The 24951-nt window shown below is 40.9% G+C and overlaps 1 protein-coding gene across 4 annotated transcripts; it reads left to right on the forward strand.

Moving 5' to 3' along the window:
• Positions 1 to 5164: 5164 nt before the first annotated feature.
• Positions 5165 to 17984, forward strand: CIDEA (cell death inducing DFFA like effector a). Of its 4 annotated transcripts, none has more exons than XM_032704534.1 (6): positions 5165 to 5298; positions 9612 to 9768; positions 9961 to 10107; positions 12297 to 12445; positions 15606 to 15763; positions 16202 to 17984. In XM_032704534.1, the coding sequence occupies exons 1-5, from the start codon at positions 5261 to 5263 to the stop codon at positions 15736 to 15738; spliced, it is 624 nt and encodes a 207-aa protein (XP_032560425.1). In that variant the 5' UTR covers positions 5165 to 5260; the 3' UTR covers positions 15739 to 15763; positions 16202 to 17984. The 4 variants fall into 4 exon arrangements, with proteins under 4 accessions (XP_032560425.1, XP_032560434.1, XP_032560422.1 ...); XM_032704543.1 differs by having other exon boundaries at positions 17780 to 17984; XM_032704531.1 differs by having other exon boundaries at positions 15606 to 17984.
• Positions 17985 to 24951: the final 6967 nt, after the last annotated feature.

A 24951-nucleotide genomic window follows, 5' to 3' on the forward strand; every position in this document is an offset into this window, starting at 1 on the left:
TAAAGTGATGAACAGCATAATTTCTCAAGAATCATCCAGACGTAGTATCAATGCTCTAGCACCACCATAAGTGAAAGGGTATAGTAACTTTGTGCTCTGAAGTGTTGTGACCCACAGGTATTACCCAGTGGTCAGAATCAAACCCAGCAAAGCCAAATCTGAGGGGTGGACAGGTCAGGTAACAGCTACATGGACTGAGGCCAGTGAGGGAGGCACAAACAGACACCTGAGGTCATGAGATAAGAGATGACAAGGACTTTGGAGTTGAGGTGGCTGGGGGCAGGGAGTTGCAGTTGAGCAGTGGTAGAAACAAGAGGAGAATAGCAAGGCCCAGGCGTTCAGACCAGAGAACTATCAACCTTACAGCATAAAACCATTCTCCTCCTTCTGCAGCCTGACCCACATAAAGGCAGTGAGTGTTGGGGTGTTGGGGTGCACCACAAACCAACCCCATGGCTAACAACTGCCCCTATTGCTAAGGGATTATAAAACACATACGAAAATAGTCACAGTGTAAAAAAAAAACCAAACAAACCTGCTAGAGTCTGAGGGCTGACTGGATATTTTGCAGAGATGGGTACAGAGGCAGCCAGCTCTGGTCAGAAGGCATTTAGATCCTAAGTCAGGTTTAGAACCCAAATTACATCTGACGGTCACTTGACCTTGAGAGCTCTTGCAGCTTACCAAGAGCCTTTTTGTCCAGGGAACAAAGCGCCTGAGCAGAATCTAAAAGCAGTGAGTCATAGCAATATTTTCTCAGTCTGTTTCAATCTGTGTGTGATCCTTAAAAATTTCTTAGTGGACCTGCCTTGGAATTTCACACGCACATAAATTACTGTGTAGCATCTGCAAATCTAGTTCCTGTTTGTGCATCCCTTAAAAATGACTGATCAAACTCAGAGGTCTACACACCTCAGGCAGAAAGACATGCATTCAAATGCAGTGGGACCCTCAGGAAAGACACCCCTTAAGCTTTCTGTCTATTATTGTCTTAGTCTTTACATTTTGGACAAAACCAAAGTACGATAATTGTTACTTTCAATTAAACCTTGAAACACCTAATTAGAGATACAACACCTAAACTAGAGATACTCCTTGTCTAAGAAGATTTTTTAAATGTAGGTATTTAATTAATTAGTGCAGCTACCAAGGAAGCATGAGCTCACAGGTCAGTTGGCGATTTAGTAGTTCTGGAATGCTGACTGCAGTCTGAAGCAATTCAAGCTCTGTTCTAAAAACCATAACACAGGTGTGCACCCATGGGACAATTCCACACCTGATAGCCTCTCATTTTGTGGTGAAAAGCCTCATAAAAGAAAATTCTAATGCTTATAAAATAAAAATTCATATTTCTTCTTGAATATTTTTTCCTTCCTGTGGAGACTACCACTAAACCAATAATAAACTGTAAAGATATTAGAAACAAAGCAAAACAAACAAACAAAAAGAGTGGTTTAAATTTATTTGGATATATTTTTGATGTTGCAACTTTTGAAATGTAAAATAAAATACTTCAGATAACCTGTGGCATGATCAGAATAAATAAATATTAAGTTTCCAGTACATTATCTTCAATAATGAATCTCATGGGCAACATTTCTTCTTTTCATTACTGCCATCACACTGATGCACTCAATAAGTCAGCTTTCAGCTAAATGCTGCCCACAAATATGTGCAATTCATTCACACATACACTGTTGCAAAGGGAGTAAATGAAGGCAAAGCCTGACCTTCTGATTTTAATATCCCATCTAGCTATAAAACATCTACATTTAAATTTGTGTTCCAAGTATTTCACACCACTGAGACATTCTTGGCAGAGTAATTTTTCTTATGTGTACAGCATTTGCCCACCCATCAGCACTGTCTTGATCTTACTGTTAAAATCGTTGAAAACCAAAAAGAACAAAATAAAAGAAAATACCCAGCCATGGAATCTCATAATAAAGAACGGGATTTTTTCTGGGCCAGATGATTCGCTGCAGCAAAAGGTTAGTCTTTAATTCAAACATTGGAGTCTTTGCTAGCCACAGAATCATTTCCAGCTAATTACAGAGGATTTTAATTGGTCCCAAAAAACGTTCCCAGCTTCTTTGGCCTAGCCTTGCAGAGCAGTGAGATCACCTTTAGGAGGAGCCTCATCCCCTCCAGTACAGCAAACAAAACCACTCGGTGGTTCCTGCAAAGCTTTAGATATTATAACATAGTTTCATTAACAAATATTCTGAAAAAGACAAAAAACAATAAAAAGCAACCTCATGAGAACTTTTACTCCACAGTCTTTTCTCAAAATAACCATCTGTATCTAAGCCTTCCATGACAGATGCAGGTCTAATCTGCTCTTAAAAATTTTCAGTGATGGTGCAGTAGTGGTTAACAAAAATGTTAAGAATGAACAACCAAATCTTTAACAGAAACAGCCTGACAGAAATAAAACAGAACCAGAGTCAGTGGAGATAGAAATCTGCTGAGTAGTAAAAGCAGTTTAGAAGTAAATATTATTTTGAGGATTAAGTGAAGAATAGAAAGTTGGTTCTCAATTAAAGGGATGAGAAATAATTAAACTTACTTAGGGGTGGTCACAACAGTGGCTCTAACAGAAATCAGGATCAGACTTAACCGAAAATAGGAAAAGGTAGAAAGCTGTACAGAAGGTTAGCTTTTGCAAATCTAAGTGAACCCTTCTAATCTGTTACCTTTGTTGCTAACTCTGCTGTAAGTACATCTGTTCACTTCTTGCATTCCCCTATTAGGTCAAAGAAGAAAAGGTAGAGATACACTTTATTCTGCATTAATCGTTTTCATGTAATTTGTCAGTGCTTTAAGAAATAAAAAGAAACTCCAAACTGATCCTTAGTGTCCTGACTTGTCATTTATGTTATTTGATCACTGGCCCAAGCAATGTCTGCATCTAATTGACCCTACATTTTCTGTTGGCAATTGATCCCACCTAATGACAGTCATCTTAGAGGTGAAATATCTCTTAATGGATGACTTAATTCTCCTTTCCTACTGGTAAAGGCATAGAGGAAATGTTATTCTGTTTCCCTTTACAAAGTTCTCTAAGATCATTGAAGCCCATGATTCACATCTACACCCAACCTTTCCATTTCCCAAACCACACAGCCCATATACCTACCATGTTTTTCTGCATGACTGATCATTCCCACTTTGAGTGTGTTCCAATCTGTCAATTTTTTCTTGAAGGGGAATAAGGAAAACCTGCGTGCTCACCAGTGCAAAGTTGCCAGCTAAACTACTTCTAGTGCCTCCTCCTCCTCCCTGTTAAACGTGCCATATGCAGACTTCTGTTCATACCGATATGACCCCTGTGAGGAGTGACTTAAGCAAACTCGTTTAACTTGAACTGCAGTGGAAATGTAATACATATGGAGGCAGTCACTGCACTCAGCAAAGGGACAGTGAGACAGTAGTTTAGCGAGAGGGATTAACACAGTTGCTTATTTAACTCCACCTCTAGAGTTCATTCCCTTCAACATCAGCCACGTACTTTGTCCCCTGCATGATTAATGTTTTCAGTGACGACTGAAGCAAATGTTGCTAAGTATTCTAGCCTCCTCACCTCAACCTACGGTCCATTTTCTCTCCCTGTAAATGAGTGGAGTAATTCTGCCTCTTACAGCTATTTTCTTTATACTGAATGTTATCTTGTCACTTCTGGGTTTTATGAGATCTCATTTTATTGCCCTGGTCTGCCAGATTTGTCTCATGCTACTGTTTTATACTCTTCCTTGGTAGGTTCTGTGCACATCCCATCTGTGTGCTGTCTTGCTGCTGTTCAAAGACACTTCTTTAATGAGGTGCCCAGCTCCTAAGTCAGTGATTTTACCCATCTGATGGTCTTACTGTTGCTTGCTCGGAAAAAAAAAAAAAAAAAGGAGTATTAAGGCAGCTTGTAAAACTACAGGTAATACTATTCTCTCCTTACAGATCAGGACAGTCTTCAAAATGACATGTTTTTCCTGTTACTCTTGTGGATCTATGTTTGTATTAGTTAAGCATCTGTGTTTGTATTAGTAACGACAACTGAGGCACTAGTGCCGATGAGGAATGTCTCTGCAAAACACACTGTTCCTGTCTCAGAGCTGTGTCAGCCTTGCATCGGGTATGTCACCTCAGGGGGATGCTTAGCAGCGGCTGCGCTGGTTGGATGTCTCTACAAAGACCTTTGGGAAGAGGCACATGGCCAGAGGAAAACTAAGCTTCTGCAAGACCAAAATTTCCACCTCCTCCAGATATTTGGAGACTCACCTGTTCAGAAAAATCCTTAGCTGGTAAGGACCCCAAAAGCTGAGGACTGAAGAAGACATCCAGCAGATGTCAGCCTGCAGGCTAAAGAAACCTGGACAGTAAGAGGTACTTTGAGTGGTTCTTCCTGTCCTAAACAGGCTAGTTCGGGAAAAACAATACAGGTAACCAGGTAACGAATTATTCCTGACCTTGGGGGTAACCTGAATGCTGGTGGCAAGCGCCTCTGGAGTCATTCCCTGATCAGCCGTGGCAGAGTTTCCTGGTGCAGATGCTGGCCCTAGGTCAGGCTGTTGCCTGAGAGGCAGGTTTCAATGCTCACAGGTTTCAATGTTTTCCCTATGCAATAGTGGTTGGACAGATGTAAACAACATCCTGGCTCCAGGGCCCAAAAGAACCGTATTTGTGCTCACAGACATACATGAACAGGAAATACTGCCTTGGTACTTGTGTAGTGAACAGAAGTCGCTGCTCTCCTGCCTGTAGGAGTAACAGTAAACACCCTTACTGAAGCTACTGTAAACATTAATCCGAGCTGTAAGCTTATTCACAGGCTCTAAAATCAGAAGCTGAGATACTTAATCTGTTGATTTGCTTTAATGCTCTAATGCTCTAATGCTCTGACTGTTACTATATTAGCTGTATCCAGCCACAATGTAGCATGCACCTCCGATACACACTGAACAAAATCCTTCTCGCTCCTTTCCCAGGTAAAGTACAAAGCACCTGAAAAAATACTCCTTCCCGAAGTGCGCTACCTCACACCTGTTCCTGCATCCCCGCTGGCGCCATGGTGCTGTGGACAAGCGTTAAGCCCAGCCAGGACTGTTTGGGCAGTGCTCCCTCTTCCCAGGGCACGGCTCCCACTGTCCCCGGAGTGAGGGAGGGCAGGAAGGGCCGGGACCAGGAGGGGCCACCTCCACCCGGAGGAGGAGCCCCGCCCGCTACACTTAAGCACCGTGACCGGCGCTGCCCCGCGGCCGGACCGGCCATGGAGGTGGCGTGGGATTTCGTGATATCGCTGCTGCGGTGAGTGCCGGGACACCCACACCCCTTCTCCATCCCCGCTTCCCACGCTGATCCCGGCGACGGATCTGGCTGCCGGGGGATGCCCAATCTGAACAGCTCTTTGTCTGCTCTAGCGCTTCGGGAGCAAAGGGCGCACTGGGAGCGCGGTGCGAGGGCGGCCAAGGCGGGCGGGGCTCCTGGGGGATTAAACCTGATGGGCCCTGAGTGGGAGAAACAAGTCGAGACACTCTCGCAGCCCTGCAATCCTTCTTTAGGAAGAAGTTCTTGACAGAGTCTCAGAGCGACTGGGCATTGGAATGGGCTCCCCAGGGAGGTGGTGGAGTCATCGTCCCTGGAGGTGTTTAGGAAAAGGCTGGATGTGGCACTCAGCGCCATGGTCTAGTAGACAAGGTGTTAAGTAAAAGGTTGGACTCGATGATCTCAGAGGTCTTTTCTAACCTTGATTCTGTGATCCTGGCTGAAATTCTGCTGAGGGAAGCGCAAGTGGGAGCCTTTCAGTTTAAACTGCCTGCTGAGGTGCAACGACCGGATGCGCTCACATCCCGGCATCCGAGCCTGCCGCCTGTGTGCCGGGAACTGGCGAGTCAGGAGCGGAGCCTCCATGTAGCCGGGAGCCGCTTGTACTCGGTGACAACATTACCACAACCCCTGGCCTCCGCTTGCGTTCCAGGCGTGTCAACCACATCCATGGAGGTACAGTTCTGTACACTACCCAAAAACGCATCCACTGCCACCTGCGGTTCTGGTATCTCCACAGCTCTTGTTTAATTAGGGAGACCATGGCTGCCATCTAGTTGAACCTTAAGTCTCCTGACTAATTTCTGACCCTTTTCTTTTTTTCTTTTTTTTTTTTTAACTTCACTGTTCCTGACGTTGCCATTTGCCAGTGAACCCTAACCTAAAAAGCAAACTGTGCCGTATCCTGGAACCACTTGTGTTGTGCAACATTGATTTTTATGAGCGAGATTCTTATACAAACATATGGGGCATGTTGCAACCAAGGGTAAATAGTGAAATATGTGTGCAGGGCTCAGGGCAGGCTTTTAATCCCTGGATTCTCCTAAAAAAATGAATTAATCTCTTCCACCAGTTTTGACATTACAGTGAATGTTTGTAGCAGTATCTGCGAGTCCCTCTTTAGCAGATTGTAGTTATCCAAAACAAACTAGGTAAGATGCTAGATTTTGAAGATATTTGATCTTTCAGTTAAAAATGTATTTTTGTTTTCCACAGACATAGGATTTCTCTTCCTTTAGGGAAGAGCTAGGACTTGATTCTTTCAACTTTAAAGAATAATAAAAATATGTGTATAAAAATAAAAAAAAAATGTGTATCTAACATGTCACTCGACTTTATAATAAAACCAACTATACCTTAGTTTCTTTCCACCACTTGTTTCTTGACTTAGCTTGATCAGCTTTTAATAGGAAATTATTTTTGGTAACTCCAGTCTAGCAGAGGAATTCCCTGCATCAGGAATTGGTTTGTCTGGGTTTTGAGGACAGCTGCAACAAGAAGGGATCTTTTTAAGAGCCCTGGGTGTAGGCTGGCCTATTTGAGTCTATAGTCCGGGAAAGAGAGTGGTACACTAAACAAACAAACAAACAAAAAACCCAAACACAAACCCAAGCTTTCAGGAATTGACCCAGAAACGGAAGAGTTCGCATTCTGTTTATCTGGCTTTATTTAATCATACTGGCTTTTGTCTCCTAATACTTCTCATTAGCTGAAACCTCAGCCTGCCCTAAAGCTCAGACTCACTGCTTCGTAAGTAGCCTTAGTTTAAAGATGATATTGACAGGTCTGATCAAAATGTAAGTGTAATGTCGTCAATGTTAAATAAATTCTTAAGACTTCGACTCCTGTTCAGTCACTGTCTGGTGGAGATAATGAAAGTCCTGGTTTATTAATCTGATTAGTTTGGGTTTTCGTCTCTGACTTTTTAAATCTGATAGAATTAGGCAGCAGTGTGAGGTGATTGATCTTGAACCCTTTAGGAACTTCTGCTCAGAGCTTTAACGTATGGCTTGTATAGTGGGTTGTGGTAATGCCTGAGGTGAACCCTGTTAGCTTGAGTTCTGCCATGAGCTGTGCCCCTAACACTTTTCATTCTGTATTGGCACGTGTGTTTTGGCTGTTTACCTTATGCTTTGTCTTTTGTGAATGACAACTTGGCTTAAGTAATGGGAAAGCAAACTTTTCAATGGGTCTGGTATTGACTGTCCCTAAAAAAAAAAAAAAAAAAATTGGCAGTACTGTCATATACATCACTCAAGTAACTATTCTACATACAGATTTTCAAATGTGTAAGAGGGAATGAGATGTAACTAGCTGTGAAAGCTCTTGAAACCTGAGAGCTGCATTTTCTAACGTCAGGGTGCCCTGTGGCATCCCCAGCCCCAAGGCAGATGAGCAGGCTTCCTGTCTGAGGAAGAGACTCAGTGATTCAGAATGCAAGCTGCCCACAGACCAGTGGGGTGATTGGGGGACTATTAACTTAGTCAGCGATGAGATTGACAAACACGCCCTGTCCCAGCAGGCTTCCCTTCTGTGGAGCTTCAGTGCCTTTGTTGGTGCTACTGTCACCTTGTCCTCCTCCCTGGTCTTGACCCTTCTCCAGGAGGAATAGTGCTTATTAGCTCTTTAATTTGAAACAATGCTTGTTTCCTGAAAGCCATGCCGACTGCTCATCCTCACCAGCTTTGTTACAGGAAGGGGAGAGATTTACATCAGCCATGTGTATATATATGCCAAATGTTGAAAGCTAGGGACCTAGTGTATAGACAGCACTGCCAAGAAGATGTTAGCATAAGCTAGAACAAAACTGTTGAACGTTCTCATTCTCCTCCTTTGAAAAAATTAAGCTCCAATAATGCCAAAGAGTTTTTGAAGAAGGGAAATTTTGGTGTAAAAAGGAAAGGCAATAGCCTGAACTGTGGCTCAGAATGAGAGCAGGAAATAAATTATTTGCTGAAATCTGAATCTGTTCAGTTACAAAAATTGCTTAAAGACCAGATAAGAGGTTTGGAAAAGATAGTTAGTCTCCATGGTCGGTGTGGATTTTTGAAAAAGATGTGACTGGGACGTTATTAGTTGAGTAACTTTATACCATTTCATTGCTGTTCTAGGAATTCCTGTATTCACTCTCTGGCTGCAGAAAAAGGCTGCCAGTTCACCCCTTTACCCTCGGTGAAAGTGTCTGAGAATAGATTTTCCTACATAGAGTTGACCTTTTACACCTATGTGGGAGAACAAAATAGGGATGCATCCCTTTCCCATCCCTGAGCAATTCAGTATTAAGGAGCAAAGGAGGTAAAGTCCAGGGGTGTGGCAGGCAAAATATTGTCTCCCTTTAAAAGATGTAGAGATCAATCCTTTCTTTCCAGGTGTCAGGCAGAGCATCATTTTTGGCAAGCTGATTACTGAATTAGCCAACGGCACTTGGCAAAAAAAGTGGCACTAAGTGTAGATGAGAGCAGGTCTGTACCTTGTTGTGCGAGTAGGCAGTTACCAGTGTCGTGTGCTTGGTTTACCAAAGGTAAGCAGTCACTATTAAAGCATGCAATTGCCCAGAAAATCTAAAACATCTTTCTAAAAGTGTTTGAATTTTTCCAGCCTCTCTGGCAACAGCCTGCTCCACCACCATGTATTTATGTACTTGGATCTAAACTTTCATTTCATTTGACTCCTTCTGATACATTAGGGCACAAGTCTTAGTTTATGTTTTTCAGAACTCAATCAAGTTTTATAGGCTGTAGATATAATTTACAAGATAAAGGCCTTGGCTGTTTGTAAGTCAAGCATAACTATATTGAAAAGCTCCACTTGGATTCTGACAGTAGGTGTTTTGAATATGGGTAATATGTTCAGTCTTCCTAAAGGAAACTCCTATCTTAACACATAAGGTTACTTTCAACTAATTATTTATCTCACTGCATTTTTATCTTGCAGGTAAAAAGAATAATCTAAGTGACTGAATGCAGTAAGAGCTGCTGCCTTTTTAATTCAGTATTAAAACCCATCAGCTTCACTGCAATTGTGACCTTGATGTCAGCTGAGCTAGAGGTGGCCCACATCTGCTTGAAATTGTTTTAAAGTGCTTCCAAACGCCATGAGCAAAAGAGAAATATTCAGAGACATATCTGTAGGGCTGTGTAGTACTTAGCTTTGAAAGGAAGCTCCACTGGTCTAACATGATCTGTGAATTACTCGTATAATGTGATTATGTCATGGAACTCAACAGTCCTCCTCCTTCTCGCACAACTTGACATGACTGGTTTTTTATAACTATGTTGAATTTTTGTTTGTCTTAGATCTTTGATATCCATGGGAGCATCTGTAGGAGCCATAACAAAACAGGCCCTGTTCCCTCCTCTCGTGCCTGCAGGGCGACCTTTCCGTGTGTCCAATGCCTCCCGAAGCAGGAGGAAAGGAATTGTTGCAAGCAGTCTGCAAGAGCTCATCAGCAAGGTATAGCAAACAGTCCCACTCTGACTGAAACTTATAGTGAAATACAGTGTCCCAGAAAGACAAACCACAGACTTTTTTTTCTAAAAACCATTACTGGGGAAGTTTGGGAGACTATGTCAAATAAACAAATCTTAATATGAAATAATGGGCTCTCTTTAGAATGCTAAAATGTACTGATTTTTTTTTTTCCAGACTTTAGATTCCTTCTTTATATCTGCTAGAAAAATTACTCTGGTTTTAGAGGAAGATGGCACAGTTGTGGACACAGAAGAGTTTTTCAAGTCCCTGGATGATAATACACACTTCATAGTTCTAGAAAAAGGACAGAAATGGGCACCAGTAAGTGTTGACTTCTTCTTTCTCAGTTGAGTAGAAGTGGACGGAAGAATGTTTGTGGCTGCTAAAATTTTTGGAAAGAGGGCAGAAGAGGAAGAAAAATTACCCCAAAGAAGTCAAGGTATCAATTCCTTGTTGAGCCTTCCTGGGCAAAAAATCAAGTCCATATTTTTTATTTTCCCTTGTTTGGACGTATTCTGTTGGCGAAGATCTACCAGGAATTGATATAAAACATTACAACTGAAAAGAATCGTAGGGAAAATACCCTGCTTTTAGAGAAATAACTTTGTTCTTTACTTACTTTTTGTAACATAAAGAAAATTAGGACCTTGTGTTTTTTAACTTAATGGAGTAAATGTCCTTAAAAGCTAGCTTTTAAAACATAAAAAATGGCCAAATTAAGCTATGTAAAGCAAGCTCTGTCTTGTGAATGTAGTAATAATTTAGTGAAGTTTAGAAAAATGCTTGTGTTTAATTTTACAAATAGCTAAAAGCTGGCATTAGAACCTTGTGTTAGTCTACAAGCTTCAAGATGTTTTAAGAACTATTGAAACTCGCTAGCTTTAGCCTTCTAATCACATCAATTCAATGTCCAATTAGTGGTTTTGTGGGGAAATAGTCATCTGTACATTAATAACATAGTCAAACTCTTAACTGTCTTTCCTTTACATGGTTGTTGCTAGAAAGCTAGCATCATTTTTTCTACTAGGTGCAGAGCTACCTGTGGAGCTGTAAGCAGACATACCATTTTTATGTTTGTACACATATGGCTCAGTTCTGTGGCCCTGTTTTCTCAGTCTCCTGCTGCAGTGTGGGCAGTCTGGACATTTTCCCCCAAGATATCTCACTGGCTTATCAACCTGCTACATCTGGCCCATGAGCTCCAAGAGCAAAAAAGAAGTTGTAGCCAGGGTGTGATTCCACCTTGCTCCTTTCCCCTCTATCCTGTCTGGCATGGCAGCAGCACAAGTTTGAATGCAGCCCCTCTTCAGTATGTGCTGAGTGACAGCAGAAGGACCGCTTCAGCTTCACAAATCATCTAGAGTGCAGCACCAGCTGTATTATGCTTTAACCAAATATTCTGGATGCCAGTAGGGAGGGTCTAGGAGGGGACATGCTACCAAGTACACCAACTACTTCTACATATTCCAAAGCTGTTGTTGATAGGGGACCCTATTGCTGGAGTTTGGAGGCTATCAAAGTAAAACAGGCATAAAACTGCTGGCTAATGATATACTGCTGTGTTTAACTTTGTCTGACTTATCATGACACTGTCTGAGAGCTGGGGTGACAAGTACAAAAAGCCCCGGTCTTACGCAACTTTATTGCTTCATTTAGCATGCAAAAAACAACCTGACAGCTGCCAGGCCATTAACCTTGAGTGGAATGTGCTGAGCAGAGGATCCTGTGTATCCACTAGATGTCTCTGTAAATATGGATTCTCTTCACTATTTTCTTTTTGGTTTTCCTTTCTTGAAGCACACTGTCAGCCCTGCAGCAGACAAGGACTGCTTTCGATAAAGGAGGCTGGATTTAAGGTGGAAGATGACTTTCCACGCTCCTTCTCCCTTGATTTTTCTCTTAAAAACTCTTTACTAAACCCTAGGCCTAATCAGCAGTGGTTCCCTCCCTGTGTTTCTTTTTAGTAGGAAGAAAAAGAGGTGTTATGAGCCAGGGGTTGATATGAGGACATGACTTTTCGCATATGATATTTTTGTAGCTGTCTCTAAGAGAGCTCATCAGTACTGTCTTCCTTCCTAAACAGAACATCATCCTGGTTATTTAGTGACCTGCTTCAGTGTAGACTAACTGTGCTGCCTCAGATAGCAACTGGAAAGTACCAGGATAAATAAGTGGTAGGAGCACTGTCCAGTGTCATTACCTGTGGCTTCAGTATACACTGAAGAAGCTCTACTACAGAAAAGAAATATTCAGGAGGTGTTATGTCACTTGAACTTCTATGTCCTTTTGGAATAGCTTCAAAATCCTGGTCAGGACTTGAACAAAATTACATAAGATACATATTTGCTTTTCTTTGTGCTAATGCTTTCAATTCTAGTTTAGAATTGACCAAGAGCTAACCCTAAGACTGGAATAAGCAAAGCTTCTTCTGAAAAGCTGCATTGTTAACAATTTTCCTGCTGTAGTTTCCTGCATTGTGGTACAAACTGTCTCTCTTTCTTTTAAATTAGACAAGAAATGGAGTAGCTAACATCACATTTGATCTGTACAAGCTGAACCCTAAGGATTTTATTGGCTGCTTAAACATCAAGGCGACCTTCTATGAGATCTACTCTGTCTCATGGGATATCAAATTCATGGGAGCAAAAAGTGTATTGCGGTAAGTATGTTGCCACTACTGATCAGGTGTATGTGTTAATATAAAATCTCTGTTTGCTATTGGTTCTGTGAAGCAGGTGTGTTTATAAAGTTAGTATTATTAAAGTTAGTTTTATTATTTCTTACATACTGGCCAATATGCTGAATCTTCCTTTGAAAGGTGCATAGCTGATTTGTAAAAACTTCCTATAGCTTTTTATGGTGGAATCTTAAATTTCTCCCAAGGCCAAAATCTTATCAGCTTGTATATACTGCAAGGGTGTAAGTGTAATATCTTTGTTTTGCTGAGAGAATTTCCCCAAACTCCTTCGATTTGTTTGAAGAATGCAGAAGGCTGAGGAAGAAGCTCTTTGAAGGGAGGACTTCCAGGGAATGAAATGAGAGGAATTTGAGATCTAGTGTTAAAGCTTGCTTGGACTTTGCAATTACTGTCTGCCAAATTCACCAGCTGAGCTACATAGAGGCAAAGGAAAATGGAAGAGATATGACACTCTATCTTAATGTGAATTTGTCATCTGTAGTAAGACACTGACCTCACTATTCTTAAACCAAGTGTTCTGGAGGCAGACTAATGGAGCTTATCAAGGACCACTGTCTTCTGCAGGACTAATCTGTGGTGGGTTGTGAATTTGGTAAAACTGGCTGTTGGGAAATGCTGTCTTATTCAGGGGCAAAATAATACCTGTCTTCTCCATGGTTTGCAACAATGAGTTAAAACTTGGTGCCTTGTCAAAACTGCATCCTACCCTGGTTCAAGAAGATTCCTGAATTCAGGTACCTTCGACATACTTTGACAGTTTTTTAAGCTGCAGCCCTGAATTTCTCTATGTGACTTTTCAAATTTTGGTTGATACACAGTGGTGTAGCATTGCTGCATTTTATTACTCGAGGACAGATCTGACAGACATAAATGTATGTCATAAGCAAAGTTTTCACTTCCCCTGAGTGACAAGTAGTCTTTAGCTTGAAGTCTTTAAGTATTCCCTCCTCTCTTGATGCAGGTATGCTAATTAGCATTGTAATGCTAATCTTGTTCCAGGTCTTTCAGTCTGACTGACCTCTCCCACTCTACTTGGGGGGTCCCTTGCTTAATCTTTCAGGCTACAGCTGGTGTGACTGTAGATGAGACTGTCTCTGGTCAGACTGCAGCAATGATCCAGCTGCATGCTACACCCACCTGTAACACTGGCTTTGTTAGGGTTTCTTCAAAGCAAAGGTTTGCCCTTGGACAGCTGCACTCCTCTAGTTCCTATGTTTGTCAAGTTTTCTGAGCCAAAACAAACTCTAATCTCTGGCTGCCTGCTATGGAGCTGAGTATCAGCACTGGAACTTGCGCTGCTAAGGAGAGTTTGAAGTGACAATTCTGCCTCCCTGCCAAGACAGGGCAGCTGCTGAGAAAGGAGTGGTGCTGGCAACAGCTGAAGTAGCTGTGGAGTTCTTCTGGAAGCACTGTTATTTTACACAGTTGAGCTGTAAGGGAAGTGCCAGTGGCAAGGTGGGAAAACAGTCTGCTAGCAAAGGACAGGGGTGACAGAAGAGATAACCTTGATACCCTTGAACATAAGACTAGTACGGCCTGTCTTGGCCTGCTGTTTAAATAGGAGACAGATGATGTTAGGTCCCTCTGCTAATGAGTTCCAGATTGCTAATTTTGATGCCCTCTCCCTGAGTCCACTTGCAGAGTGTGAAGGGAGAGGACTTAAAAAATCTACAGTTGTTCATGGGTGGGAGGGACTGGAAGCCTGCCAGATCTGATTAGTGCATTTCCCCTAATGGTGTCTCCCTGCAGTGTCCAACTGAAGGATCAAATGTCCAGTTCAACAAATAACTTGCTCCATGGCTTAAGTGGCAACTGCTCTTGTGTGCAAGTGACACACTGCAGCTGCTCAAAAGTTCAGTACCAGATCCAGCTTTCCTTACGACTGTAAAGCTCCTTGGCCTGTGTGATGGAGGAAGAACATGCTGAAATGGCTCATTTCAGGGAAGCACAAATAAGTATACAGTGTTCTTGAAAGGCTTCCCAGGCTATAAGTACAGGGTATTCTAATCTTCTGAAGCACTGGATTTTGACTGCAAACCTTCTTTCATCACAGTGGGGAAAAATGAATTTGAAGGAAGAAGACTTTGTCTTTTCTGCTGAAGATCAAAGGACAAGTGAATAGCAGCATGCATGTTTTCTCAGACAGGAATTCAGAAAATCTTCCCCCCTTTTTTTGCAGAAGAGGAAGGCTAGTCTGGTTGCTGCATCTTCAGAAACCAATCCCATTCCGGGTTTGGAATGGCCCCAGTTCTTGTGTATCTCTTCCCCAGTCCCTCAGCCTCATGCTTGTGAGGGCCTACTTAACTTCTGGGGGATAAGACTCCAATATAGCTCTTAGTACTGATATCCCCATTGTTTCTTGGAGAATGGAAGGAAGATGCACCTACAACTAAGATGAATAAACAACCATTCAAATATGACTATTTCTATTCCTCTGTGATCCAGTGATGATCCACAGTTTATATTGTAGACCTCCAATGCTTACCTGATATTAGCTTATGGACCTACACTGATTCTTACACAGTATTATATATTTGAATGATGATTCTTATTTAATCTTTTAAAAATAGAATAGCTGTGAAGAGAGAATTCTTAAAACTTGTAGCTTGGACAGCCCTACTTCATCTGGCTGCACCAGTTTTGCTGTTGGGCGTCTATTGTAATATGATTGTTCAGCTCCAGATCTAATCAAGTTCGATCTGTGGCTTGGAGATACATGAAGAATTGCATAAATGACCTAAAGGTGAGACATGAGGTGGATTTATGTTGCAGGAGTGACATGAGGTGGATTTATGTTGCAGGAGTGCTGTGGGGCTCCCAGGCAAAGTTGTCTTCTGTGGTGTTCTGGTAGTTTGAGTAGTGGCTTTGCAGAAGGCTTGTAAATGTCTAGCAGGATGATAGCCTGCTCTGTTAAATGTGTTTTCTAGTTGGCAGAATGAACTAGTTTTTTGTCAATCAAATATTTTTTCTAAAGAAGGTATAAAAATGACCAGCTGCTCAGAAGTGAGAAGGAATGAGAGTTTTTAAAAATATCAACTTGACTGATAAAGGTGGTGTAGGTGGAAAGGGGTAATGTCATCTTGCTGGTGATTTTTTCTTAAATAAATGGCTTTTCTTCTAGGAAAGTGCTTCAGCTAATATCCCATGCAGCACAAATAGCTGGACAGTTTCTTCTCTACACTGGAACGTTTTTGTTGCAGTTGATGGGTGAATATGATGAAGATGACATGTGTACAAGATCAAGGCGGGAGTAGTGAAAACAGCTGCACCTCTGATATCGGATCCTTTTGCTTAAAGGCATTCTCTTACCCAGTTTTGATTGTAATAATGTTATAGTAGGGGGATGTCCACTAATGTGAACATTTTTCCCATTTGGGAATGCTTGTAGGCCTTAGTCATAAAATAAGTGTTTGATGTTCACAGACTCTTAACAGCTCAAAAGGTGGGTGCCTAACATCTGAGAGCTTGGCAGAAGGAGAGAGGGCAGGTTTTTGCCCCAGCAACTCAAAATGAAGAATAAGTATACTTGGTAACTTGCATGATTTGTAACCAGTGGAGTATTTTTTGCACCAATCAAAACATGGTTTTGTTGTTTTGTGGTTTTTTTCATGGCTGTCTACTTGCATTCTGAACAGACTAGGCTGTAAGGTGGGGGCAAGGGGACTGGTTTTTTTTAATTTGTTTGTTTGTTTTAATCCTTAACAGTGCTGGTATTAGTGTCAAACTGGCATTGAGGTACAACAAGGTGAAGTGTACTTATTTACTCCTGCTAACAATGGAACTACATAATACAACTTCAATTCTAGTTCAGTGACTGACTACTCTCATGAAATCTAATTGGAGATTGTGCAACTACTAAGCAGAAGCTTAAAATTTAGCCTTACTTCCCTTAAACAAGTAAAATATAAAAACATTTCATTGTAGCTCTTAATATTTTTCTTCAAATCTTCAGGAAGTTCAGGTTATTATGCCTCATACCAGTTGAAGAACCTGATGTATTTCTTTAATGAATGTCATGTCCAGTTCTGCCTGAGTATTGAATAATCTGCCATGTTTTCATAAATCTGTCTTCTAAGTAACCTGCTGCAGCTTCCTTCAGGGGTTAAACCATCACTTCTGTAGTTTTCACTGTTCAGTTACAAGATGACACTACTTCTCAAGATGTGCTTGTAAGAGATGCTGCATATTTTGATGCCCTGTGTTCAAGGGAGAGCAGCAGGACACTATCTAGTCTTGCATAACATAAATGTATGCTCTAAAGTGAATATTTGCGGTATTATAGTCTCCCAAGACAAGCTGTATTAAAGAGCAAAGTAATGTTTACTGAACTGTTAGTATGACCAGATTTTAGCAAGCTTTTCCTCAACAGCGTAAAAAGTCAGAAAATGATTAGCCTTAGGCATCTTGTGTCAAAATGCAAAGTCACATTGGTGAAGGCAAAAAGCCCAACTTTCACTGTTTGTAAGTGTGGCTTTTGAGTTTTTTTTGCTTGCTCACGAAAAATTTTAGTAAGACTAAAAGCTGTTAAGGAAACAGTAAAAATAGAGGTCTGATGTGACAGTAGATTCCACCTAGTAAGAGAAGCTCTGGTGCAGAGAGAACAAGCGTGGAAGGGGAAGAAAGCAGTGGGAGTGAAAGGGACCACTATGGAGCCCACAGTGCTTGCCATGCCACTGAGGCAGGAATCCATTAACTACGTACATCAATTGCATTGATCAGTTGGAAGAAAATCTAATCTGCTAAAAGAGAAGCAGGAGGATTGAAAAGATGAATCATCATGGTTGATGGGATCCATTCTGATCTGTCATCTGTTCACTTCAAGTGTCACTAACATGGGAATATTGCTCAACTTCATATGCTTATTTTTGCCTTCCCATTATGGATGTGGCTTAGCCAGATCTTTCAAATCACTGCACTTTCAAATCACTGTTGTGATGAAAAGCAGCCTAAATCCAAATGTTAAAGGGACTGATGGACACAACTTTGGTAGGCCTCTGCCTGTCTCTTCAGTAATGGTAGTACAAATAAGTAGACAGCTAAGAAAAACCTTGGGGTTTTTTCCTGATTTCTGTTTCCCATCTACTTTTGAGTGTTTGCTGGAGGAGGAGAGAGGGCATACTGCTCAGATAAGAGGAGGACACTCTCCTAGTTTCTCACAGGGAAGAATTCCTGTAGCTTGCTGCACTGTCATGTGTCCTTCAAAAGAAAACAGTAAACTATTCTGGGAGTAATGAGAAAGAGATTTTATTAAAATGGAAGCTTTATACTTTATTGTTCTTAACACCCCCTGCACAGATGATTGTTGCCATGTTAACTGTTGGCTCTCCCTGTCAAGGAATTGCATTTAACTGACTTTGCAAGGACTTTGTAATTAACTTTTTTCAGCTTTTAAGGACCACTTATTCTATTAAAACAAACACATTTCTTGAAAGCAAATTCTATGAAATGCTTCTAAGAATATTTATCTTGCTAATGGTGGGAGCAACCAACACTAAAAAAATAAAATAAAACCAACTTGTATAGTTCATTACTGCTTTTTTTTAAGTTGCTTCTTCAACATCTGTAATACAAAAGCTTTTGCAAGGCTGAACTGTGCAGACCTCAAATTCCAGCCTTCTATAGCCAGAGGCAATTGTTACAGAACTTACACTCCATAGTTTCCAATGACACTACCTGGGAACCTAACAGCGATTTGAAATGCCAACTTTTTATGAGTATGCAATGTTTTTAAGCAGTTGCTGCTGTGACAGCTTAAACTGTCAAAACTTGAGCTGCTGAAGGTCATATGAGAAGCAGTCTCCATCTCAGAGCACTTCCCTCCAATGCAAAACGCAAACTGCTGAACAGAATAACTCAGCTTTGATATTTTCTCAAAATGGGAGAAGTGTCTTGGAAGTTGTGTCTAAAATTCTTTCATTGCTTCTTTCACAGGCTTACTATTTGGGGGATGATATTTACTACTGTACCAACTTCCTTCCGGAAATAAAGTTTTGGCTTTGGGTCAAACTGGGCAAGTTTGTCATTCTCTGAGTTGGAACCAGTTTGATTGTTTTTGGTTTTTTTTACAGACTGCTTAGGAAGCATAACTTTTACTTCAGGTGTATATGGTACACAGCAAAGAAAACCTTCAGCTCTATCTACCTTTCAGAAAATTATATACAACTGTTGTACAATATCTAGCAACACTTAGAAAAACTAAAAGCACAGGCTCTTAAAGGCAGATATGTAGAGCTGAAGCTAGATTTTTCTACCTGATGTTTTTAGCTTTAGTTTTTCTTTCCATAAACTCAGTTAACCTGCACTTGTGACTGTTGCAGACAAGGCTGGTAGCAGTGACACGTAGAAGGTGTGAAACATGTTTACTGCCTCATTGCTTTCACTGACCCTTTTTGCCTGTCGCTTTGCATCACTTACTAACAATGCACTAAGTCATACTCTCTAGTTACCAAAAAAGGAATTTTCACTGAAGTACATGATCTTGTTGACTCAGGCACTGTTCATGTTCTGCAGGCAAAACAAAGTTGCTCTCTTCATGACCAGAATGAAGAATCTAGTAGCTTTTTTGTCTACATAATTTATCATTACTTCATTTCCTTCCTTTCATAAACCCATGAAGTTGTTGCTTTCTTGTACCTTCCGATTCTTTCAGGAGAAAGAGGATTACAAGCTCTTCAGTCCAGGGAGAGAGGAAAAAACAGGGTCTGAATTCCTTAGATCATTTGGAATATGCTCTAGGAAACATCCTGCACTCCTTCCCTATCATTCATTTCCAGAGAAGAGAAGGGTAAAGAAAGGAAAATAGGACTTTGAGCTGAAAGTTTTTTCAGTGAAGTGAGTAGAGAGGTAGGTGTTCATAATTTCGGAAGTGTTGGAAATTCTGAATATTAACTGTGAAGATAACCACATATGCTAATTTGTAACTGACTAAAATTACAACTTCTAAATCATTTCAGTATGTGTCTTCCTGAGATAGCACTTGAACTAAGGGCACAAGCTTCTTCAGTAAAAGTAGAGTTTAAAGCCAAAGTACAAAGTATAGTTTTTACTTGATTCCTCAAGTTTTATTAGAGGTCTTAATGTGATTAACATGCCACTTCAATTATATATCCTTGTAGGGCTTAGAGTTTATCACTGCTTTCTCTACCTTACATCATCATATATGCAGTTAAGATATTTTAAGCATGAGGAATGTTGTTTTGCTAAAGGAAAATACAGTATTTTACCATTTCACAATTTTCAAGCCCAGTAGTTTAGCTTTCTATGAAAATTGAGATGGGTGAAAATTGTGACACTGATGGCAATATTTTCTGCTATGTGGTGCCAATTTTAAGGAACACTGTCTGTGAATAAATAAAATCACATGGTGGCATTGGATGTTGTCTCTGTTCATTTCCATAATAACTTATTCCTGAAATAATCATGAATGTTAGTGAATCTATGGTCTGGCAGTTTCCAAAAGCTGGACTGTGGCAGTGAAGTAACTGGATACTATTATGTGGTTCTGAACTCTTTACTTTCTACTGCTGACTCACTTTCTGGCCTCAGAGAAACTGTGCAAACTGTGTTTCCTTTCATACAAAAAGAATGCTTTCTTCCATCTTTTACAAAAGTTGCAAAAGACTAGAAAGTACTGAGGACGGGAGATAGAAGGGTTCAGTGATCTCTGGTGTTCACTAAACACAGTTAGGATTAAGAACCTCTTTTAATAATGCCTCACAAAAACTTCCTGCAGTCATTTACCTACAGACAGAGTAGTAGACATTTGATTGCAGGGGAAAAACTAATTTAGTTTAGTGAAATATCATATTTGTCAAGTTCAGGATTAGATGAAGCTTGAGGAGGAATAGCATGCAAGTGTGATTTGTCTAGTGCTGTTCTATCTAAAGGGGCAGTTTTGCAGAATTTGACTAATGGGCAGTTCCCTCTTGTGGGAGAAACAGGTCTGATTTCTTGCTGTGGAAAAGCACAAATTAGAACTGTATTTGGTTTAGCGGCAAGGCTTTGGCAGTGAGAAGTGGAGGGATCCTGTGGGCGGGGCCTCTGTAGTACAGAGCTGCTTCCAAAATGAACCAACAATTGCCCAAAGCTGAGCACTTCAAACCAGTTCGTGGTGTCTCTGAAAACATATTTAAGACAGCATGAAAAATTCTGTGCAACAGCTGTGAGAAAGAAGTGAAAAAAATGTAAGAGATAACCTGCAGACATCAGGGTCAGAAAAGAAGGGAGAGGAGGTGCTACAAGTGCCAGACAGAGCTTCCCCTGCAGTCTGTGGAGAAACATGCTGGAGAAGATATCCACCCAGCCCATTGAGGACCCCCTCCCACAGCAGGTGGACATGCCATGAAGGAAGCTGCAGCTTGTGGAGACCCCATGCCTGAGCAATTTTTCTGGCAGGAGCTGTGGCCAATGGGGGATCCACACTGGAGCAGTCTATTCTGAAAGACTGCACCCTGTGAAAGGGACCCACACTGGAGCATTTTGTGAAGGACTGTATCCTGTGGAAAGGGCCCATACTGGAGCAGAGGAAAAGCGTGAGAAGGAAGGAACAGCAGAGAGGAACTATTGTGGGCTGACCATGACCCCCAGTCTGCACGAACAGGGAGAGGAGGTAGAAGAGTTGGGAATGAAGGAGTGAAGTTGGGCTTGGGAAGAGAGTGGAGGCTGGGGAAGGTGTTTTTAGTTTTGTCTTTGTTTCTCACCATCCTACTCTATTTTTAGTTGAAAATAAATGAATCTTCCCTGAGTTGTGTCTGTTTTGCTGGTGTCAGTGATTGGTGAGGGATCTCCTTGTCTTTACTTTGACCCACAAACTTTTTCAACTTGTTTTCTCCCCATTTCCTATTCAGGGGATAAAGTGAGAGATCAGCTGGTAGGTGCCTGGCAGACAGACAAGTTTAACATACCACAAGCACAACACTCTAGATGTAAGAATAAGCAAAAAACCCAAGCTATCTGTGCTATCATGACCAGTAAAATTGGAAGCAAATCTTTTGGAGTGGAGTGTTTTCTGAATGGCTTTTCACAGCAATGTTTGCAGAGAAAAAATCCAGTCATACACAGGACAAGGTTAATATTTTCAGTTTATTAACCTCAAGCTCAAGCATGGATTTTCTAAGGTCACCCATCAGTCTAAATCATTCATAGTAGGCCCAACTCCTAATGTGTTCTTGGTGAGGAATATTTATTAATAAGTATCAATTACCACTTGAAAAAGAACTTTGAAACAGTACTCTTAGTTGTTTCATAAAGCAACTAATGAAATGGAACACTAGAAAAGAAATATGTCTTAATAGACTCCAGAATCAGGATAATACATTCCATGCAGTTCCAACATGAAATGTTAATTGATCATTAGTTTTGTAAAAAGTCTGCTTCAATAATTAGCATACATTATGTATAGATTAAGTTTGGTGGTTTTTTAAGTAATGTAACTTATCACAGGTTGTTTGTATTTCTGTCATGTGTTTAAAAAAAAAAAAGAAAGAAAAAGCTTACATCCTCAGACAGCAATTCTATTTAAGAAAACAGTAGTCTAATGATGTGGATAGTCAGTCTATTGAAGAACCAGAGAAATCTCAGACATCTAAGAAGTCCTTTAAAGTCTTAAATATAGGTATAATTATTTCTGACATACTTTTTAATTACATTATGAAGTCCATAATCTTTTACGTTAAAAGCACTTCTAATTACAAAGTGTCTTCCCTTGCATAAGTACATGGCTTGGTTTGCTGCTGCTCTTTATTAAGTAGTGTTTTCAAACGCTCTTCTCCCATCTCAAAAATAAGGAGAGAATGTACAAAACAACAATAAATAATCTTATTTAGGTATAAGGACCACTGATTTATTATTGAGCTAGTCAAACTGATGTCTATGGTAATCTCTATTTTCTTCCTGAGAAGCTAAATTACAAATGCCATACTTTTAGATTCCTGTACAAAATGTGCTCTCTCAGCTGCAGCTTTCCTGCTTTCTTGCCCACTTAGAGAAGTTCCCTAGCAAAGCTACCTCAAACAGTTGCAGAGTGTTGGTCTAATTTGCATGCAACTCCCCAAGTGAGCAAGCTTTCCAAATAGAAGTCACTATCTTCCAGAATAACTGATGTGTTTTCAGAGACATGGATTGATTGTTCAACAATAAATCCATTTTATCTGAAATCAGAAAGTACTAAATAGTTGCTGCAAATAGCTAGCTATTCCAGTCTCCCAGAAAAGCCATTTGATCTCTGGATGGGATGATCAAGATGGTTTTCCTCCTTATCATAAACACTTTCTGCAAACTACATTAGGATCAGTATTTCATCTACATAAGAAAAGTACAGTTTCTAATAGTTTCACCTCTGTGACCACTGAATTTAGTAAACAATCCTCTCCATTTCTTCTGGTCTTATCTGGCCTTGACACAGTACCGTGTTCAGTTTTCCCAAGAGCTGTGATCAGTGAAAACAAAGTAGGTCTTGTCACTAGCAGCATCAGCAGTGGTTAAAGGCAGTAGCAATCTAACAGATAAAAATCACTTTTGTTTCTCTGACTTCTACCTCTCCAAAGGGTTATTGAGTTGGTTTGGGGGGGGTTTTGTTTGGTTTGGTTTTGCCATTTATTCCAGCTGCTACATTCTATTTTTCTCTGTGTCTGATGCCATTACCTTGATGTCACCAGCTTCAAGTACTCAGTTCCTTCAGCTATTTTTCTATACCTTGCTCTGGTGACCCCTTTACCTGTTATGTTGTTTCTCTTGTGGCCTTCCATCACCTATTCAAGATTCCTTCTGGGCACATTCAAGCTAAAAATGCTTCATGACTGAGAAGAGAAGGGGGGGGGCATGAGGGAGTGGATAGGTATTTAAGCAAATATAAGTTTTTAGAAAAACATTTCTATCTGTCTCGCTCTAGCTGTAGTTCATATCAAGTCTTTTTACATAGAAAGAATCAGCCCCTTTTTTTATGCAGCCCTTTTAGCATAACTGTTTTCCATACTTACCAAGCTGCTGTCCTGAGATAAAAAGCTTCTGATTACTTAGAGCTGTGCCCTGTTCCTGACGGATCATACAGGCCACATGTGACATAAAGTCCCTATTCAGCACCAAGTCAGGACACCACAATGAAATAATTTTGCACAACAGAGATGTATCTCTCTGCAAATCTTACATGCACAGGCAACAACTGTCTCCATACCCTTCCCACAAAGCAGTGGCATTCAGTTGTGCAGCCAATGTATATTGTAACCCCCTGTACTCCTGCATTCTGGCGCTCTGCTCAACAAAGGGACTATGAAGCCCATTATTCACCAGGCAGAGGGTTGAGTCCTGGCCCTGGGCCAAACTGACCTCTTACATTCTTAGCATTCACAAGCCTTTAAGTCATGAATATGGTAATGCTGCTGACAGGCTGCCGTCCACGGAAAGGGGTGTACACCCTCTGTCTCACTGCTGCAGAGTGTTTTTCTAAGAAAAATAATATTCAGCTCTCTGTGTGTGAATGTTGACTTCCCCTCCTAATTCCCAATCCACAGCTCTTGGAGTACCCTGCTCGGAGAGGGATGGTTCGGCTGCTTTTGTGCCTTTAGTACCAACACATTCCTTCAACGGCTGTACCCACCCACCTCTGACAGTGCTGGGGACTGTGCTGTTAAAAATAAGCCAGGCTTTGTCCAGTAGTAGTTTGTGTTGTTTGTCCTGGGGCATGTGGACTTGTGAGGAATGGTGCTCTTCTCCTTACAAATGTAATCTGAGAGAATCATTTGTGAAGCAGGCTAGAAGCGGTATGTTGATGTGGGAAGGACACGTGTGACAGATGACTAGGATCTATGCTGGTGAAGGAAAGGTGGCAGCCAGGAGCCACTCACCTCCTGAGAAAAAGGGTAAGGAAGAAAACTGTGACTAACCTGTGAAACCCAAGACCTGACCAGAGCAATTTATAACTGATTTTAGCTGCAAACCTACTCTTACAGAAGAAGTGGTTCTCACAGTGAGATGAATCACTTTTACTTGGAAAGCTACAGATTTCATCTCAAATATATGCTTTGCTTAGTAAGTGTCAAATAACTGGCAGTCTAAACAGGACTCCAGCCCTTTGTCTTAGAGGTCAATTGTTTTTTCTTCTTTCTCAGAGAAAAAAATCATGAAAAGTTAAGTTTGTACAATAAAACCCACAGCTACTTTTCCCCCTTCCCCTCCTACCTGTTGCAGTACACATCTCTGTTGCAAGGTGTTTTACTCAAGAGTCTTAAGGAGACTCAGCGGGATGGAATAAGATGCAGGTGCTTTAGCAACAAAATACAAGAAAAGTCTAGATGAGCTCCACTGGTTGTGCTTGGACCTGCTCTGCTTAATTCAAAATTAGTCAAAAGACATCTTACAAGTAGTGTGAATAGTTCGATGAAGGAAAAAGCTCAGCAGCAACCAAGAGGGTAAACACAACTGTAAGACTTACTAGAAAATAAAGGGCAGGAAGCATAAAACAATGGCCATGA

Source organism: Chiroxiphia lanceolata, chromosome 1 (assembly GCF_009829145.1).
Source record: "Chiroxiphia lanceolata isolate bChiLan1 chromosome 1, bChiLan1.pri, whole genome shotgun sequence".
NCBI classification, from domain to species: Eukaryota; Metazoa; Chordata; class Aves; order Passeriformes; family Pipridae; genus Chiroxiphia; species Chiroxiphia lanceolata.